This window comes from Schistocerca piceifrons, chromosome 2, assembly GCF_021461385.2.
Source record: "Schistocerca piceifrons isolate TAMUIC-IGC-003096 chromosome 2, iqSchPice1.1, whole genome shotgun sequence".
NCBI lineage: Eukaryota > Metazoa > Arthropoda > Insecta > Orthoptera > Acrididae > Schistocerca > Schistocerca piceifrons.
In genome coordinates, this window is record NC_060139.1 from 722,072,769 (window position 1) to 722,093,902 (window position 21,134).

Consider the following 21,134-nt stretch of genomic DNA (forward strand, 5'->3'; position numbering starts at 1 on the left):
CACTGTTGCTAGATTGGGGGCCAGATCTGACGCAAAATCTGTACAGAAATTGTATAAGCATCTCATCAGGTTTATTTACATGTTCTGTGTTGAGAGATCTTAGCTGAATTTCTATTTTGTGATCATTTAAATCAATATCTGTCATTTCAGTCTTCGTACGACGATGATGTAACGATAACCAAAGTCAGCGTACGACAGTGATAACTTTTACTGACGAAACAATAGAAAACATATTTATTTTTGGTGATATTAGTTTGGTTTTATAAACAGAAGGCACTGAAGTGACGACAAACTTGTGGTAACTCGTCTGTGGCTTTTTAAAGTCTTTGGCCATGACATTATGTACGCTTCATATGTTGTAGTTTGACTATGAACTAGCGACGGCTTTACAACAGAGGTAGGAGGCGAATCAGCGTAGCTATTTGCGCTGAAACTACAACGTGCCGCCTCCTGGCAGGCTGTTTACTCCGTCCAGGTTATTCCTGCGGCTGTTTATATCACTTTCGTCAGCCGTTTGACTTAGCCATTGCCTTTCCATCCTTGCCGTTTGTGTGTTCTGATATGTCATCCTTAGAGGCGTAACATTTCTAAGCAGCGGACATGTTTTGAAACACGTGCTACCAATCTTTCTGTTTTTTAAATTTAAATGCCTTCATAAAATTACAATAACCTCTGCCTCACAACAGTAACTGAGGATTCCGCATATGGAACCTCGACCGTCTTTCATTTCGTAGAGTTGAAATCTACTATTCTTGTTTGAACTAAGTTCAAGAAACCACAAGTTTATAGATTCTGGAATGCATTTTATCCTTATGAAGTCTAACGAGGGATGCTTATGTTTACTTCTCTGTTATAGGTACCAAGTCAGTTGCTTCTCCAATTCAGGTCAATAGTTGGACACCCATTCCATATGAAACATGCAAAACTATGCTACCAAATCACGAAATTATTAGTACCACACGTCTCCGAACATTTGAGAAAAGGTATATGTGGGAGACGTGCCAGTTAAATGTGTTACAACGCGAGCGTGTAACAAAACATAGTGGCCATGAAGTGAGATAAAAGAACTAAGCATGTTATTCTACTATTATGCCACCGATGACGGGAACAGATAAAATGATTCATAGCTGAACCTAAAAGTATATCCACTCGTAAATAAAACGAGATAATTTGGAACAAAATTATCGTGAAAAATGCGTAAGCCGTCCTAGGTAGGATAGGATTTAGCCAGTTCTTTCTACATTACGCAGTACTATTGCTTTCCTAACGGCGCGCGGAATTAGCCGAGCGGTCTCAGGCGTCGGTCAGAGAGCCGGTTGGCCTCTGTAATAAAAAACTGAGTGGAAGGATCAACCATCAAACTTGAACAGGATGTCTTGCGACGTCCTCAACGACCAAACAAACAAAAAAAAAAAAAAAACAAAAAACAAAAAAACACGGTGCTTTCATGCACTGTGCGGCTGGTCCCGGCGGAGGTTCGGTTTGGCCTTAGGATAATTTAGGTTAAGTAGTGTGTAAGCTTAGGGACTGATGACCTCTTAGCAGTTAAGTCCCATAAGATTTCACACACATTTTGCTTCTTAACGGCACAGAAAAGTTAACCCTGCTACCCTCTTACGAGGGTTGGAACTTCAATAGTGGCAACTATTTATTTACAGCTCGTACAAAATAGATACGCGTTTCAAAGTTTTACTGACCTTCAAAGTAGTCACCAGCATTGTGTATAACCCGTTGCCAGAGATGTGGAAGTCGTAGGATACTCTTAGCACTGCCAGTTGTGTTGACAGTTCAAGAGGCGCGGTCTATTGCCCGACGAATTTCTAGCAGTTCTGAAGCGAATGCCGTGAAGCGTTTCCTTCGGTTCATTTTTGGAACACAACCTACGACCAGGCTAGAGACAACCGTGATGACATTTTCTGCAGGACCTGAGCATCATTTTACAGGACAATGCTAAAGCACGTACAGTGCAAGTTGTTACTGATTTGTTTGATTGATGGGGCTGCTAAGCGCTATACCACCTACTACACTCCCCTCACTTAAGCTCTCGTGATTTCAACTCGACTTCTAAACTGAAGGAAACGCTTCACGGCATTCGCTTCAGGATTGCTACAAATTGGTCGGGAAATAGACGGCGCCGCACGAACTGTCAACACAACTGGCACTGCTAAGAGTATCCTACGACTTCCACATCACTGGCAACGGGTTATACACAATGCTATGTGAATACTTTGAAGGTTAGTAAAACTTTGGAACATGTATCTATTTTGTACGAGCTGTAAATAAATAGTTGCCACTTTTAAAGTTCAAACCCTCGTATTAAGCTCATCTCTACAGTGTCTGTTACTCGATGTAAGTTATCGTCGGTTGGCAACGATTTTGTTCAGCCATGCATCGTGGGATGAGATGTCTGCATCTGCATTGGCATCAGTACCCCACAAGCCACCTGACGGTGTGTGGCGGAGGATACTTTTGACTCTACTAACTGATACCCCTGGCCCTGTTCCATTCGCGAACGGAGCATGGGAAGAATCATCGTCGGTAAAACCTCTGTATTAGCTGTACCTTCTCGGATTTTCTCGTTGTGGTCATTTTGCGAAAGGTATATGGAAGGAAGAAATATATTGTCCTATTCTTCCCGGAACGTACACTCCCGGAATTTCGACAATAAACCTCTCTGTGATCCAGAACGCCTCTCTTGTAGCCTCTGCCACTAGAGTTTGTTGAACATCTCTGTAATGCTTTCGCGCCGACTAAAATATCCCGTGTCGATGCGCGGTGCTCTACGTTTGACGCAGTGGTTAGCACACTGGACTCGCATTCGGGAGGACGACGGTTCAAACCCGAGTCCGGCCATCCTGATTTAGGTTTTCCGTGATTTCCCTAAATCTCTTCAGGCAAATGCCGGGATTGTTCCTTTGAAGAGGGCACGGCCGACTTCCTTCCCTAATCCGATGAGACCGATGACCTCGCTGTTTGGTCTCCTCCCCCAAAACAACCCAACCCAACTCTACGTTTGATCTTCTTCATATCTTCTACTAGTGCTCCCCGGTGAGGGTCCCAGAGTGACGAACAACACTCAAGAATCTTTGTAAGACACTTCTTTCGTGGATGAGCTACATTTCCTTAAGATGAATCTCAGTCTGGCAAATGCTTTTTCTACTATTTGTTTTACATGGTCATTCCACTTAATGTCGCTCTGGCTGGTTGCTCCTAGATATTTTGCGACAGAAGTTGCTTCCCATAATTTGTCATCAATGGCGTAGTTCTAGAATACTGGATTTTTTCTACTACTTATGCGCAATATGTTACATTTATTGACGTTCAGGGTCAACAGACAGAACCTGCACCACACATCAATCCCCCGTATGTCATTCTGCAAACCGATACTATCTCCTGGCGTCGCTGTTTTCTTATACACAGCCGCATCATCTGCGAAAAGCCTTATGCAGCTGCCGACATTTTTTACTAGATCTTTTATATATATTGTAAACGGTAATGGTTCTGTCAGACTTCCTTGAGGTACTCATGAATTTACATTTATATCTGTCGATTTTGTTCCGTTAAGAGCGGTGTGTTGAGTTCTATTTGCAAAGAAGTCGGATCCGGTCGGAAAGCTGGTCCGATATTCGGTAAATGGCAATGCGGGACAGTGTCAAAAGTCTTCCTGAAGTCAAGGAACAAGGCATCATCCGAAGCACTGATGTCTACAACACTGTGGATCTCATGGAGGAAGAGATCGAACTGACTTTCGCCAAGACCTCTCTTTGTGAAATCCATGTTAATGTTTGTAGAGGAGATTTTAGTTATCCAGAAGCGTCATAATACATAGGTACAAAACATGTTCCATAACTGTACAACAGATTAACGGCTATAATTATGTACATCTGTCCTATGATCCTTCATGAAAACGGGAATGACTTGCCCTTTTATCCAGACGCCAGATATCCCAACTTGCTGTTGGAAGGGGAGCAAGTTCTTTCGAATAATCTCTGTTGAATCTTGTAGGCACCTCACCTGGTCCAGACACCTTTTCATTCCTACGCGAGTTTAGTTGCTTGTCTGGTCTGCAATTACTTATCTCAATAAATGCCATATCGACGTGTATATGATGATTGAAAGGTGGGACCGTATTGCGATCTTCCGCAGTAAAACAGTTATGAAAGATTCAATTCAGCATTTCGGCATTCTCTCTGTCATCTTCCGTTTCGGTGCCAGTATGGTCACTGGGTGAATGAATAAATGATTTCGGACCGATTACTGATTTTACGAATGACCAAAATTTCTTAGGCTTCTTAGTCAGATCGGTTGGCAAAATTATACAGTGAAGGTCATTGAACGCTTGTCTCACTGCTGTTCTTAGACTGTGGTCATAGTGGCGTGGCGTGGCACACACAGAGCAATGTGGCGCTGCGAGTAGAGTAACGTTGCCGGAACAAACCAGTGCTGCTCAATACACGTGATTACAGCGGCTCTGCAAGCGGAGTGGCGGGGAGCAGAGCGGTACGGAGCGGCGCTGAGCGAGTCAGACATGTTTGGTTCTGACAAGGGGAAGGCCTCAGACACGGCCAACCGATTAGGTTCAAATTTGGCAGGTCGCTTGTGTACAACCTAAAACGAAGGACTGCAAGATATTTTGGGTCAACACCCACGCAATTTTGAGAAAATCACCCCTAAAGGTTATGACGAGTAATCGACTCAAAATTGGAGGGATCGATAGGAAATTGTAAATAGAGCATTTTTATCAACAGGTATAGGGTCCGCAAACGCAAACTTTTCCAGAGCTACCATGCCGGCTGACGTTGGCCGTTGCGCTATCGGTGCTGTCGGTGAAAAGCGTTTATCATGTGGGTACAGAAGTGGCAGTTGTAAAAGTTTTTTACCTCGATTTCTGGAAAAGTATGCGTTTTCGGACCCCAAACCTGATGAAATATGCTCTATTTACAATTATCTATCGATCCTGCCAATTTTGAGTTGATTGCTCGACATAACCTTTAGGGATGATTTTCTCAAAAACGCGGGTGTGTTGACCCAAAATGTCTTAGATTCCTTCGTTTTAATTTGTACACAAGCGACCTGCCAAATCTGAGCCGAATCGGTTGGCCGTGTCTGAGCCTTCCCCTTGTGAGAGCGGCGACCAGAGCGTTCCAGTACCTCTGGCTGCGGCTGGGCAACACCGGCAGTATTCGGCTGTTGCCAAGGGTAGCAGAGTCTGTACTGTTTTTAACAGAGTTACTAGTGCTGCTGGCGCCTCTGGTTCTTTCGTTGTACTGTTCAGAGAACAGCATCGGCCGAAGCCTCAATAGCAGCTGTTTTTACTCGGTGTCCTTACGGAACCAACTGGAAAAATATCGTCACGACCGGTTGATTTTGGACAAGTTATCTGATGAGGTGGCAGCAATATTACAACCTACGAGTACATAATACATTTCCTTAATCTCTAATTTCTTTGTCCTGAAATGAAGGGGGATAATAAAGTTGATGTAACATAGCTGATAAACACATGAAAATCGTGTTTTACTATGTGAGAAAAAATTTTCAAAACCGTCTCATTTGGACAGCTTCATTTGGAGCTCTGTTAAAGCTTCGCCTGTCTGACAAGTGCATTGATTAGAACGGCGTTTCTGCTGCATGTTGCCCATCGACACTCAGGAATCCTTCTACGACTATGACAGGGTTGTGGCGAACATGTACATTTCGCAGTATTATGATAATATTTGTATTGGCTTTTGAAATATGCTTAAATTAGTGCACGTTATTCCAAAAGCACATTCAATTAATCGTAGTGGTCTGTAAGAGCGTTTGTCGACATATTCCTTGCCTGGACCTAAAACCCATCGACTTTAAGAGTTGGTGAAATGCCTTAACAATGGATATGCCTCATCTCCAATGAATACAAAAGGCAACCACCTGATGGCTTTAATAATGGTGAGTCTGGCAGTATATTAAGCTCCCCATCTTGCATCAAACAAAATACACTAGAGGAATGAAATCTACCATCTTCTCTTTCCTTCCCATATCACTCACCATCGATCATAAGGGATTTTCTCTGACGATCTGCAACTGCTTGTAGGATGATTGGCTGAAAATGTTTTATGGATTGTACCAGAATTTCCCTAGCGTTTTAGACGAACGTATTTTCTGTCAACATCACTAACTGTATTTGGAAAGTTCTGTACATTGTATAATTCATTTACAGTATTTAGAAAATCAAGTACTGTGACTGGAAGCAGTCTTTGGCAGTTGACACGGCAGTTCTTACAATGACTATAAATCATATTGTGAATGACAAAATCATGTCTCGAAAGCTTTTTGTGATTTCTAGGGACCGCGTTTCACCAGCTGTCGGTGAATCTTAAAAATTACATTATTTCATTTTTAAAAAATCGGCTTGTATATTGTGCCAGATAAAGAAGTTACACACAGTTACAATAAGGCAGCATACTTTCCTCTTTGCACACTATCATTTGGCAAAATCTTATTTTAAGATCTCAAACCACTTATGAATACAAGGGTGTTATGAATATTTCATTCTCGCTTTATCGTCTAGGCTCACGAGTGGAACGAAGTGCGCTATAGGCCCTATAAGAGTCATTTTCTCGAGTTATAGATCCCATCCCAGGTTTAAAGAATAGTTCAACATGTTAACTACACTTGTTACGCAGCAACATGTGACCTAACGTGCACCAAACGAAAATTCATAGCGTCCTTCATTTTTCATTGCAAACTATTTGATTTTCTCGCGTAGCTTGCTTAATTTTGAAATATCGCAATAACTATGACGATAAACGAAATGATAAGCAGTTCATTATGAAGACGACGAATAAAGCTCTGAAATGTACGAGAATAATTTTTTTTACCGAGTAGTTTCCTTAAAATCGTTTGAGAAAGACTGTCGATCGGGCGGCCTGTGCATTTGCCGACCACGCAGTTACGCGAGCTGTTAACTGCCGCGCCGCTCCCTGCCTGGTATACGTGGTCGCGAAACAGCGCCGCGGCAGCTGGCCGTCACGTTCTGCTAAGCCGTTCCACTATAATCCGGGACTTAATGCTCCACTCCGTTCACTATTTCTTGTCAGCTACATTCGGACTTCTGCTGAACCTGTGATGAAACACTCTTTGTTTACCTAGCAGTTTTCTAATGCGGCAAATAAATCACAGTCGATCCTCCTCATCACTTAAGACCTTGCTCGGAACATAATTGTCTAATGCATATGGAAAGATGCTTTTAAATTTTTCCATTTGTGCTCCAAATCATCGACCACAGCTTATGAAGATCTGATGTTGACTACTTATACACTCAACAATTTGTATCCTGCCACTCTTGATAAGCAAAAACTTTTTCCTATATTTCTCAACCTACCATGTAATACCCGTAGTCAGAGATATTATCACAGCCTTATGGGTACTGATAGTGGTGTCTTAGTATCACTAAGTACAAATGCAGGGAATCGTCATTAAACGGGTAGTAACCCAGTATATGAGTGTGACGTTACGAGTAGTAGATTTTTTATAGGTTATGGTTTAACCGATATGTGACAGCGCACTGGTCAGGCCAAACCGATAACGCGCTCGGCGAGAGAGGTGAGAGGTATGTGGTTGGCCAGTGAGCGGTTATCGGTTTCACGCTAGCGGAATGGCGAAGTTCTGACTGAATCTAAAACCAAAAAAAAAGCATGTATTCAAAAAACACTAGCTCCGAATAAGGGTGACGGCAAATCTAAAGAAGGCAGCTATGAAATCGCAATAAAGAGACGTTACCTATAAAAATATTACAATGTTTATTCCATATTTATCAATGAAGTTATTAACATTTGTCTGTGAAATTGTTTATAACAGAAGTAACAAAAGCACCAGATATGCTATAAATGCATTTCATACATCATTTGTTAACGCTTCTGATCTGCTAAAAACGAGCATATTTGACATACAGACAAACATACTATGTATTTATTGTAAATAAATATGTATGCTGCTGAGTGCGGCAATAAAGACTTCTCCATAGCTGCAAGAAAAGGTGAGGCGCAGCATGAGTTGTTTATACTACTGTTTTTTAAATAATAATGTTGATTAAGTTATTTGAAGAACATAGTGCTTAACCAAGAAGAGAAAATAAGGATCTGTTGACTAGTAATGAATGTTTCAGCTTGTGCAATATAATATGTAACTTTATGTTAGCATTTTAATAAGGTGTAACTAAAAAGAAATAATATTCAGTTACTGCTGTTCATCTGTTCAAACACGCACACACACACACACACACACACACACAAAACACACAAACATTTCGTCTGGCCAGTACATTCGGCAGAAAAAGGACATTAAAAAGTGGCAATCTGGCAACACTGTAAACACATGTATGGTGACTACCTCTGTCAGCCCACACCAGATACGCTGTGCAGGTAGTGCAGTGGATAGAGTTCGGGGTTAGTATGCCGGGCTGTAGCAGGTCGAGGGTTCGGTTCTGGGTTGGGGCTCATTTTTTCATTTCCTAATTTCATACTGTAATATACACCGTCTTTTTTTTATTAGGTCACATGTATCCTAAATTTGCAACATTCTGTAACGCTGAACATATCAGATACGTGGTTAGACAAATAAGAAATAGACAGTTGAAACAAATGAACTGTCATAGGACAGAGTAACTAAAAAAATATTAATTTCAAGACGCTAAAGATGAAAGCACAGTACAATAACACAACATCTACTTGTCATTTGTACTGCATGTAACTGTCCGCTCAGATGTAGCACATTAGTAACCAGTGACAATAATAATGTCTAGCTATAGTAATGACCGCATGACCTTCACAACAGAATATGTTACCCTCAGAGCAACAGATCCTCAAACCGACCTCCTTGCACGTCCAAACAGTGCGCAATCTGCCGGATCATACAACTCTGGACTCTTCACAGCAAAGCTGCATCCCCAGTAACAAGAGCAGCTTGAACACGCGCTACCAATTCTTCCACATTCGTCGGCGGAGCAGATTACACGTGCTCCTTCAGGTGTCCCCATAGGAAGAAATCCAGGGGGTTTGGTCAGGTGAACGCGGTGGCCCTACAACTGGGACTCCACGCCCGAGGCATTTCCCTGGAAATGTTCTGTCCAAATACTGTCACACATTAATTCCATGGTGTGGAGCTGCACCATTATGTTGGAACCATATCCTCTGCCAAACATGTAGTGGAACATCTTCCAGCGCATCAGGCAGATAGTTTGAGAGAATTGTATGATACCTATGTGCAGTCAAACCGGTCAGGCAACATGTAGGGGCCAAACATCTGTCGCCAAATATGCCGGCCCACCCGTTGACACCAAAGCGATCTTGATATCCACGGTCGCGGGCGACGTGCGGGTTAACCTCATACCAATGGTTAGGATTGTGCATATTGAAGACACCCTCACGAGCCAATTATGCTTCATCCGACCATATTATGGTCTTCACGAAGTCCTCGTTGGCTTCCTATTGTTGTTCACAGAATTGCATCCGCTGATGGCGATCTGCAGGATGTAGGTGTTGCGTGAAAGTATAACGATAGAGGTGCAGCCCATGTTCGTGCAGCACGTTAACGACCGTGTGTTGCGAGACAAATGGTTCAAATGACTCTGAGCACTATGGGACTTAACTTCTGAGGTCATCAGTCCCCTACAACTAAGAACTACTTAAACCTAACTAACCTAAGGACATCACGCACCTCCATGCCCGAGGCAGGATTCGAGCCTGCGACCGTAGCGGTCGCGCGGTTCCAGACTGTAGCGCCTAGAACCGCTAGGCTACCCCAGCCGGCACACGCCGTCAGTCCCTCGCACTGTTCCACCTAACGAACATTACCCCTCTGACAGATATTGTTCTGCATGATTCATCCCGACACAGCTAATTATGAAACGTTCGGTTTAAAATTACATTGTTTCCCTAACGGTAATAGACGTGATGTTTCCACAGTCCAATCGATAGAATAATAATAATAATAATAGTAATAATGCATTGAGATGCGTACTAAACAGCATGCGGTTACCAGGCTCAATGCTGAAAGGCATAATTAGTGGGACCATGGTGATAACACATACAAATAGTAACCGAGTTAGATGTTATTCGCAAAGCATGTTGCTAGTCCTACTGGTAACGTAAGGCCCTAAAGAAATGTAATAGACCTGAACGAGGCAAGAATAATATTGGTACTAATCTATGAGACCATTGGAGGAGGTTACAGAGAGAACAGCTTTCGCATTTAGTAGATGAAGTGCAAAGGGCTTCTTTCAAACCCGACCAACGTTCCATTTCTACGATTGTAGTATGTAAATGTAAGATTTTCACAGGCACAAATGATTTTTGGAAGGTCGAACCTCGCTCTGGGAGATTTTTGCCGGCCGCTGTGACAGAGCGGATCTGGGCGCTTGACTCTGGAACCGTGCGACCGCTACGGTCGCAGGTTCGAATACTCCCTCGGGCATGGATGTGTGTGATGTCCTTAGATCAGTTAGGTTTAAGTAGTTCTAAGTTCTAGGGGACTGATAACCTCAGATGTTAAGTCCCATAGTGCTCAGAGCCAGCCAGGGAGATCTTCAACTTCAAAATCCAACGAAAATGTGGAAAGTGTACGTTATTGCGAGATCAAACCGTCATTTATACATAAAGATGATGAGTGACAAATTAAATTTAAACACTTCCAGCACACATCAAATTTTAACCGATGATTTGTACATGCGAAAGTTTTGTGCCAAGTAGGCCCAGCATCATGACAACGCCCCGTGTCACATTGCCGCTTCGTTCACGGAATTGTTCTTGTTCTTGTGGCCTTCAGTCCAGAGACTGGTTTGATGCAGCTTTCCATGCTACTCTATCCTGTGCAAGGTTCTTCATCTACCAGTACCTACTGCAACCTACATCTTTCTGAATTTGTTTAGTGTATTCATCTCTTGGTCTCCCTCTACCATTTTTACCCTCCACGCTGCCCGCCAATACTAAATTGGTGATTACTTAATGCCCCAGAATATGCTTTACCAACCGATCCCTTCTTTTAGTCAAGTTGTGCCACAAATTTCTCTTCTCTCCAATTCTATTCAATACCTCCTCATTAGTTATGTGATCTACCCATCTAATCTTCAGCATTCTTCTGTAGCACCACATTTCGAAAGCTTCTATTCTCTTCTTGTCTAAACTATTTATCGTCCATGTTTCACTTCCATACATGGCTACACTCCATATAAATACTTTCAGAAACGACTTCCTGACACTTAAATCTATAATCGATGTTAACAAATTTCTCTTCTTCAGAAACACTTTCCATGCCATTGCCAGTCTACATTTTATATCCTCTCTACTTCGACCTTCATCAGTTATTTTTCTCCCCAAATAGCACAAAAAATCTAGCATCACCCGATTTAATTTGACTACATTCCATTATCCTCGTTTTGCTTTTGTTGATGTTCATCTTATACCCTCCTTTCAAGACACTGTCCATTCCGCTCAACTGCTCTTCCAGGTCCTTTGCTGTCTCTGACAGAATTACAATGTCATCGGCGAACCTCAAAGTTTTTATTTCTTCTCCATGGATTTTAATTCCAACTCCGAATTTTTCTTTTGTTTCCTTTACTGCTTGCTCAATGTACAGATTGAATAACACCGGGGATCAGCTACAACCCTGTCTCACTCCCTTCCCAACCACTGCTTCCCTTTCGTGCCCATCGACTCTTATAACTGCCATCTGGTTTCTGTACAAATTGTAAATAGCCTTTCGCTCCCTGTATTTTACCCCTGCCACCATCAGAATTTGAAAGAGAGTAGTCCAGTCAACACTGTCAAAAGCTTTCTGTAAGTCTACAAATGCTAGGAACGTAGGTTTGCCTTTCTTTAATCTGTTTTCTAAGATAAGTCGTAGGGTCAGTATTGCTTCACGTGTTCCAACATTTCTACGGAATCCAAACTGATCTCCCCCGAGGTCGGCTTCTACCAGTTTTTCCATTCTTCTGTAAAGAATTCGTGTTAGTATTTTGCAGCCATGGCTTGTTAAACTGATAGTTCGGTAATTTTCACATCTGTCAACACCTGCTTTCATTGGGATTGGAATTACTATATTCTTCTTGATGTCTGAGGGTATTTCGCCTGTCTCATGCATCTTGCTAACTAGATGGTAGAGTTTTGTTAGGCCTGGCTCTCCCGAGGCTGTCAGTAGTTCTAATGGAATTTCATCTACTCAGGGAGCCTTGTTTCGACTCAGGTCTTTCATTGCTCTGTCAAACTCTTCATGCAGTATCATATCTCCTATTTCATCTTCATCTACATTCTCTTCCATTTCTATAATATTGTCTTCAAGAACATCGCCCTTGTATAGACCCTCCATATACTCCTTCCATCTCTCTGCTTTCCCTTCTTTGCTTAGAACTGGGTTTCCATTTGAGCTCTTGATATTCATACAAGTGGATCTCTTTTCTCCAAAGGTATCTTTTCTTTTCCTGTAGGCAGTATCTATCTTACTCCTAGTGATTCGTGCCTCTACATCCTTAAATTTGTCCTCCAACCATCTCTGCTTAGCCATTTTGCACATCCTGTCGATCTCATTTTTGAGACTTTGTATTCCTTTCTGTCTGCTTCATTTACTGCATTTTTATATTTTCTCCTTTCATCAATTAAATTCAATATCTCTTCTGTTACCCAAGGATTTCTGTTAGTCCTTGCCTTTTTACATACTTGATCCTCAGCTACCTTCACTATTTCGTCTCTCAAAGCTATCCATTCTTCTTCTACTGTATTTCTTTCCCCCATTCTTATCAATCGTTCTGTAATGCTCACCCTGAAGCTCTCTACAACCTCTGGTTCTTTCAGTTTATCCAATTCCAATCTCCGCAAATTCACACCTGTTTGCAGTTTCTTCAGTTTTAATCTACAGTTCCAAACCAATAGATTGCGGTCAGTGTCCACATCTGCCCCTGGGAAATGTCTTACAATTTAAAACCTGGTTGCTGAATCTCTGTCTTACCATTATATAATATATCTGATACCTTCTAGTATCTCCAGGGTTCTTCCATGTATACAACCTTCTTTCATGATTCTTGAATCAAGTGTTAGCTATGATTAAGTTATGCTCTGTGTAAAATTCTACCAGGCGGCTTCCTCTTTCATTTCTTCCCCCCAATCAGTATTCACCTACTACGTTTCCTTCTCTCCCTTTTCCTACTATCGAATTCCAGTCACCCATGACTATTAAATTTTCGTCTCCCTTCACTATCTGAATAACTTCTTTTATCTCATCATATATTTCATCAATCTCTTCGTCATCTGCGGAGCTAGTCGGCATATAAATTTGTACTACTGTGGTAGGAGTGGGCTTCGTATCTTTCTTGGTCACAATAATGCGTTCACAATGCTGTTTGTAGTAGCTTACCTACATTCCTATTTTCCTATTCATTATTAAACCTACTTCTGAATTACCCCTATTTGATTTTGTATTTATAACCCTGTATTCACCTGCCCAGAAGTCTTCTTCTGCCTGCCACCGAACTTCACTAATTCCCACTATATGTAACTTTAACCTGTCCATCCCTTTTTAAATTTTCTAACCTATCTGCCCGATTAAGGGATCTGACATTCCACGCTCTGATCCGTAGAACGCCAGATTTGTTTCTCCTTATAACAACGTCCTCCTGAGTAGTCCCCGCCCGGAGATCCGAATGGGGGACTATTTTACCTCCAGAATATTTTACCAAAGAGGACGCCATCATCATTTAACCATACAGTAAAGCTGCATGCCCTCAGGAAAAATTACGGCTGTAGTTTCCCCTTGCTTTCAGCCGTTCGCAGTACCACAACAGCAAGGCCGTTTTGGTTAGTGTTACAGGGCTAGATCAGTCAATCATCCAGACTGTTGACCCTGCAACTACTGAAAAGGCTGCTGCCCCTCTTCAGGAACCACACGTTTGTCTGGCCTCTCGACAGATACCCCTCCGTTGTGGTTGCACCTACGCTACGGCTATCTGTATCGCTGAGACACGCAAGCCTCCCCACCAACAGCAAGGTCCATGTTTCGTGGGGGTATCACGGATTTATTGACCGGGTGTATAGGGGTCTGCAGAATAACAGGCATACCTTTCGGGGTCAATCACGGAATTATTGACAACGATAGGTATACCTGTTATTCTGCAGCCCCCTATTCACCTGGTTTTTTCCTTTTCCCAAAATTGAAAAAGTCTTAAAAGTACCTCATTTTGGAACAATGGAGAACATTCAAAAGCACGTGACCGACATATTAAAGACCCTACCAGTTAAAACCTCTCAGCGCTGCTACCAAGACTGGGAATAACGACTCCAACGGTGTGTATCTGCCGAAGGGAACTACTTTGAAGGGGACAACTTGTTGTTTGAAAAGAATAAAAGCTTTAGTAGATAAAAATCAGTCTCATTACTTTTATCATACACCTCGTATGATTGTACGACACACAGTTCAGGAGATACCACATCATAAACAAGGAGATGCGTCAAAACTAGTTTCTGGTTAAAATGGAGCGCAAATTACCCGGACTATATTCATCCAGTGTTCCATAATAAGAGCAGTAGCGACTTCCAATAAACTTTAAATACAATTTCAAACCTTTTCTAAACTTTCTTTCGTTTATACTTTTAACGCAAAGTATTTAAGACAAAAATAAATATGTGACATTAGTTGTTAGGGGCATTGATTAAATCAGTGAGGAAAGTTGAAAATTTTGCTGGACTGGGATTCAACCCCAGGTTTCCTGTTCACTAGGCAGATGTGCTGACCACTGCGCCATCAAGACACAGTAGTCAAAACAACCGCATGTAGTATCCTGGCACGCCTCATGTCAGAACCAAATACTCAATTTATCCACAAACTGCTAATGTAGTGCCCTTTGCTTGTTATCTGCATCTACACATACATCTACATCCATACTCCGCAAGCCATCTGACGCTGTGTGGCGGAGGGTACCTTGAGCACCTCTATCGGTTCTCCCTTCTATTCCAGTCTCGAACTGTTCGTGGAAAGAAATATTGACGGTATGCCTCCGTGTGGGCTCGAATCTCTCTGATTTTATCCTCATGGTCTCTTCGTGAGATATACGTAGGAGGGAGCAATATACTAATTGACTCCTCGGTGAAGCTATGTTCTCGAAACTTTAACAAAAGCCCGTAACGAGCTACTGAGCGTCTCTCCTGCAGAGTCTTCCACTGGAGTTTATCTATCATCTCCGTAACGCTTTCGCGATTACTAAATGATCCTGTAACGAAGCGCGCTGCTCTCCGTTGGATCTTCTCTATCTCTTCTATCAACCCTATCTGGTACGGATCCCACACTGCTGAGCAGTATTCAAGTTGTGGGCGAACAAGCGTACTGTAACTTACTTCCTTTGTTTTCGGATTGCATTTCCTTAGGATTCTTCCAATGAATCTCAGTCTGGCACCTGCTTTACCGACGATTAATTTTATATGATCATTCCATTTTAAATCACTCGTAATGCCTACTCCCAGGTAATTTATGGAATTAACTGCTTCCAGTTGCTGACCTGCTATATTGTAGCTAAATGATGAGGGATCTTTCTTTCTATGTATTCGCAGCACATTACACTTGTCTACATTGAGATTCAATTGCCATTCCCTGCACCATGCGTCAATTCGCCGCAGATCCTCCTGCATTTCAGTACAATTTTCCATTGTTACAACCTCTCGATATACCACAGCATCGTCTGCAAAAGCCTCAGTGAACTTCCGATGTTATCCACAAGGTCATTTATGTATATTGTGAATAGCAACGGTCCTACGACACTCGCCTGCGGCACACCTGAAATCACTCTTACTTCGGAAGACTTCTCCCCATTGAGAGTGACATGCTGCGTTATCCGCATTAATCGCGGCACTTTGCGGGTTCCCATAAGAGTTCGAGCGTTGTGCACATTTGCACTGAAATGACAGACACAACACTTATAATTAAGGGCAGAACGACCAACTGATCACTTCGGAGCAGATTTGCATCACACTCCAACTCTTACGCGAATCGGCGAAATGCTGCGACTAATGAGGATAATGGCCAAGGGTTCCACATCAATAGTGTGTGGATAAGTTGAGAAGTTGGGTCTGATGGGAGGCGTGCTAGTAGAGTCCATGTGGTTACAATGGCCACAGTGTCCAGAAGGGGCAGTGATCAGCACATCTGCCTAGTCACCAGGAGACCCGGGTTCGAACCCCAGTCTGGCACAAATCTTCAGTTTTTCCCATTGATTTAAACAATGCCCACCAGCAGCTAATTTCAGTCATTTCTTTGTATGTTAATTTATAAGGACTGAGGGAAGATCATGTCCTTCTTCTTTCTGACCTATCAAAGAACAGACACTACATGTATAAAGCTTTTAACACGTTAACTCATTTGTGAAGTAATCAGACGTTTGAAGTCGTTAAACACGTGGAAGTGCGATTCTTTGAAGAATCGTGAGTTTTCATGCTAACCAGAAGAAGACAGATGAGGGAGTACGCACCGATGATGAGTTCGAAGCAGCTGCCGCAGAGCTCGGCGGCAGCGACGGCCTCGAGCGCGAGCCGGCGGAGCAGCGGCTGCTCGAAGAGGCGGAAGACGACTCGGCGCAGTACGGCGGCCAGCAGCGCCGTCAGCAGCAGGTAGCTCACCGACACCGCCAGCGCAGGGATCGCCATGGCCACGCCCGCCTCCCTGCCGCACACACACAACACCTGCTGAGAGCGCTTTCCGTCGTTACCACACTACATCTATGTCTACATGGATACGCTGCAAATCACATTTAAGTGCCTGGCAGAGGATTCATCGAACCACCTTCACAATTCTCTATTATTGCAATCTCGTATATGACACGGAAAGAACGAACACATATATCTTTCTGTACCATCTCTGATTTTCCTTATTTTATCATGGCGATCGTTTCTCCCTATGTTGGTCGATGTCAACAAAATATTTTGGCATTCGGAGCAGAAAGTTGGCGATTCCTCCGCAACGAATAACGCCTTTGTTTTAATGATGTCCATCCCAAAATCTGTACCATTTCAATGCCACTCTCTCCCCTATTTCATACAAAACGTGCTGCTATTCTTTGAACTTTTTCGATGTGCTCTGTCAATCCTGCCTGGTAAGGACTCTACACCGTGCAGCAGTATTCTAAAACAGGACCAACAAGCTTAGTATAGGCAGTCTCTTTAGTAGATCTGAAACATTTTCTGGGAAGTGTCCTCCCAAGAAAACGCAGTCTTTGGATTGCATTCCGCACAACATTTTCTATATGTTCCTTCCAATTTCAGTTGTTCGCATTTGTAATTCCTAGGTTTTTAGTTGAAAATGGTTCAGATGGCTCTGAGCACTATGGGACTTAACTTCTGAGGTCATCAGTCACCTAGAACTTAGAACTAATTAAAACTAACAAACCTAAGGACATCACACACTTCCATGCCCGAGGCAGGATTCGAACCTGCGACCGTAGCGGTCGCGCGGTTCCAGACTGAAGCGCCTAGAACCACTCGGCCACCCCGGCCGGCTTTTTAGTTGAATTTACGGCCTTTAAATTTGACTGATTTATCGTGTAACCGAAGTTTCCTTTAGCACTCATGTGGATGACCTCACATTTTTCGTTATGTAGGGTCAATTGCCAATTATCGCACCATACAGACAAATTTTCTAAATCGTTTTGCAGTTTGCTTTGATCTTCTGATGACTTTACTGGGCGATAAACGACAGCGTCATCTGCAAGCAACCTAAGACGGCTACTCAGATTGTCTCCCAAATCGTTTATATAGATAAGTAACAGCAAAGGACCTATAACAGTACCTTGGGGAACGCCAGAAATTGCTTCTGTTTTACTCGATAACTTTCCGTCAATTACTACAAACTGTGACCTCTGTGACAGGAAATCACGAATTCAGTCACATAACTGAGACCATATTCCATAAGCATGCAATTTCACTATAAGCCGCGTGTGTGGTACAGCGTCAAAAGCCTTCCGGAAATCCAGAAATACGCAATCAATTTGAAATACCTTGTCAATAGCACTCAACACTTCATGCGAGTAAAGAGCTAGTTGTGTTTTCTAAATCCGTATTGACTGTGTGTCAGTAGACCGTTCTCTTGGAGGTAATCCATAATGTTCGATCACAATACATGTTCCAAAATCCTTCTGCATATTGACTTTAATGATATGGCCCTACAATTTAGTGGATTACTCGTACTACATTTCTTGGATATTGGTGTGACCTGTTCAACTACAGTGCAAGTACAGTAGAAAATGTGAGCACATATCCCACACAGAACTTTAGGACTACAGAGCAAGAGAAATAATCAGAGCCGGTTTAAAGACCAACCATCGTAAGTAGCCCATGGAGTGCTAAGCTCAGTGACACAAAATTTATATGTACGGCCTCTCATAATTAGTAGCGTAAACAGATACGGGTGTTAATATATGTTAATACATTGTCAAACCATACTAAAGTGACCATCCGTCAAAAACCTGCATAAGAACCATTTGCACTGCCAGTCTTGCAGGAAGAGAGTCAGTTAGGTTCCAGAAGGTACCGAGAGGATGTGGAACCACGTCAACTCCAGTGCCATGACCAGCTGCTCTGGCTTTTTCGGTTCAGAAACTACAGCGCGAACAGACCGCTCGGGGTAGTCCCATAGATTCTCGATTGAGTTTAAATACGGGGAGTTTGGTGGCCAGGACTGTACTGTAAAGTCGTTCTGGTGCTCTTAGAACCACGCACGTACACTGCGAGCTGCGAGACACGTTACAGTGTCCTGCTGGTAGATGCCATCGCAGCGAGGAAACACAAACTTCATGTAGGAGTGGACATGGTCCGTTATGATAGATGCGTGCTGGTGTTGATCCACTGTGCCTTTCCAAAAAGACGAGATAACCCGGGGAATGTCACGAAAACATCCCCCAGACCAGATAGCTCCCTGCTGGTTTAGGGTGCTCGCAGACGTTTTACGCCATACAGGCCAACTGCCATATGTCCTATGGAGCACAAAAAGTGATTCATATGCAGAGGCCACCTGTCGCCACTCAGTGAAATCCAATTACCTTCGTCGCAGACGAACAGCTGTCAGCATGGGTGCACGAACCAGGTGCCTACTGCTAAGGCCCAGACGCAGCAACATTCTCTTAATGGTCGTTGAAAAATCACTGTCGTTAGCCTCTTGGTTCATCTGGGCGGTCAGTTGCTCAGTAGTTGCATATCTATTCATCCGTACACATATCTGTAGCCGTCGTTCACCCCTGCCATCTATGGCCTGTGGTGCACCATAGTTGCGTTTGCTCCGGTTTTGGATAGCGCCATTTTGCCATGCATGGTATACTTTAACCATGGGGGCACGCAAACAGTTTACAAGCGTAGCCTTTTCGAAAATGCCTCTACACTTGGAAGTGAACATCACTGAATGGAGTGTTAAATTTATACCCCTTATACTTGTAGGAATATTGGCGAACAGAAGAGATCGCAATATGCTGACCAGCCGGACATCAGGTATAACACTGACAGTTTAAGGAAAGATGGTTAAATACTTACACCAACAACATCTGGAAAACAAATTGGTGAGTGCCGAAAAACTGTAGAAGAGAGATATGAACATACAGACAACGCCATATCTGCGAACGACAACCTTGGAAAATGTGAGAAGAGATGAAACCACTTTGGCGTGATGTAGAAATAGCAGAGATGATTTCAAGGGAAAAAAGAAGCTTATTAGATGTTCCTGAATGTGAATGACTACCAAATTAGAGATAGATACAGGACAGTAAACAGAGAAGTAAAGAGAGAAGTGTTAAAAAGGATAGGCGTGAATATGTAGAGAGGATGATTGGTAGTCCCCCTAGTGTTGAGGCATGGAGAACAGTCAAGTCAGTGTGAGTACCAACTAGTGATAATTCAAATAATAATAATAATAGTCATGGTAAATGAACAACTTATTTTAACGATTTATTCCCTTTAAATCTGCTTGAACTTTCACACGGATGTGTGGTGAATACGCAACAGGAGGACTTGTTGATGTAAAAGTTCTTCAACGGGCTGTAAGAGTTGTAAGATCAATAAGGCGCCAGATATGGTCAATATATCCAGAGCTGATGAAATTTGGTTCACCGAAATTATTGGAGATGCTAACGAGGTTGTTTGAAAGAGTATTAAATGGAGAAGTTATTCTATCGGCATGGGAGACATGTTACATAAGACTAATGCATAGAAAGGGTCACGTAAGGAGCCAAATAATTATAGGGGATTGGCAGTGATCCCTTGCGTTGGAAAAATATATTTGAGGATAGTGAAAGATATGGTAGAGAAAGAAAGAAGTCACAAGCAGCAAGGAGAGCCAGCAGTATTCTGAGCAAGAAGGGCGGTAATCGACAGCGTCTTCACATTGAAACTAATGTGTGAAAAATGCAGAAAACTTGGACTGGAGACGCATGTTGCACTGACTGACCTAGAGTGAACATGTAATAATGAACTCACCAACAAACTGTCAGAAAAGTTGAAAGACATAGACTTTGATCAAAGATTGCCAAAGGCTATTATGAAGATATATTAAAATAACACAGTTAGAGAAAGGATAGGAAATAGCTGGACAGAAGAATAAGAATAAGGGTCTGCGGCAGGGATTTGGGCTGTCATCGACCTACTTTAAGATGGAATTAGGAGCAGTCCTGCAGATTGGCATGGAAAACGCCAGTTTATGAGAGTGACAGTAGAGAACAGGAAGATATTCAGCTTGTATTCTGCAGATGACCAGATTGTTCTAGCAGAAGATTCAGATGATCTGAGCTATATGATAAGAAAACTTAAAGGTGAACACAATAAAGCTGCTCTGAAGATGAAAATGAGGAAGTGTGAATACTTGGCCGTTGGAACGGTAAAAATCTGGAGGTTGGTGATGGAAAAGGCAAATTATTTTGGGACATTATTTAATAAACTGGACACAAGTAATGATGAAATCACTTACGGATTAATAAGGAATGAACTGTAACAGAGGCAATGAACTCTGTCCTGTGGAACAAAAAGATAAGAAGAACAATGAAGAAGAGAATGTATAAGACTGTAATCCAGAATATAGTTTTGTACGGAGCAGAAGTCTGGAACGTTAGAAAAACTGAGATGGAATACTTAAGACGAAGCTAAAACTGT

At 42.5% G+C, this 21,134-nt stretch overlaps 1 protein-coding gene across 1 annotated transcript in view; it reads right to left on the reverse strand.

Moving 5' to 3' along the window:
- LOC124776959 (aquaporin-11) overlaps positions 1-21,134 on the reverse strand; it is a 257,407-nt gene that overhangs the window by 111,701 nt on the left and 124,572 nt on the right. Inside the window, exon 2 of the mRNA XM_047252193.1 lies at positions 16,481-16,671. Within this exon, the coding sequence (XP_047108149.1) occupies positions 16,481-16,671 (191 nt within the window). The remainder of the gene's footprint in view (positions 1-16,480; positions 16,672-21,134) is intronic.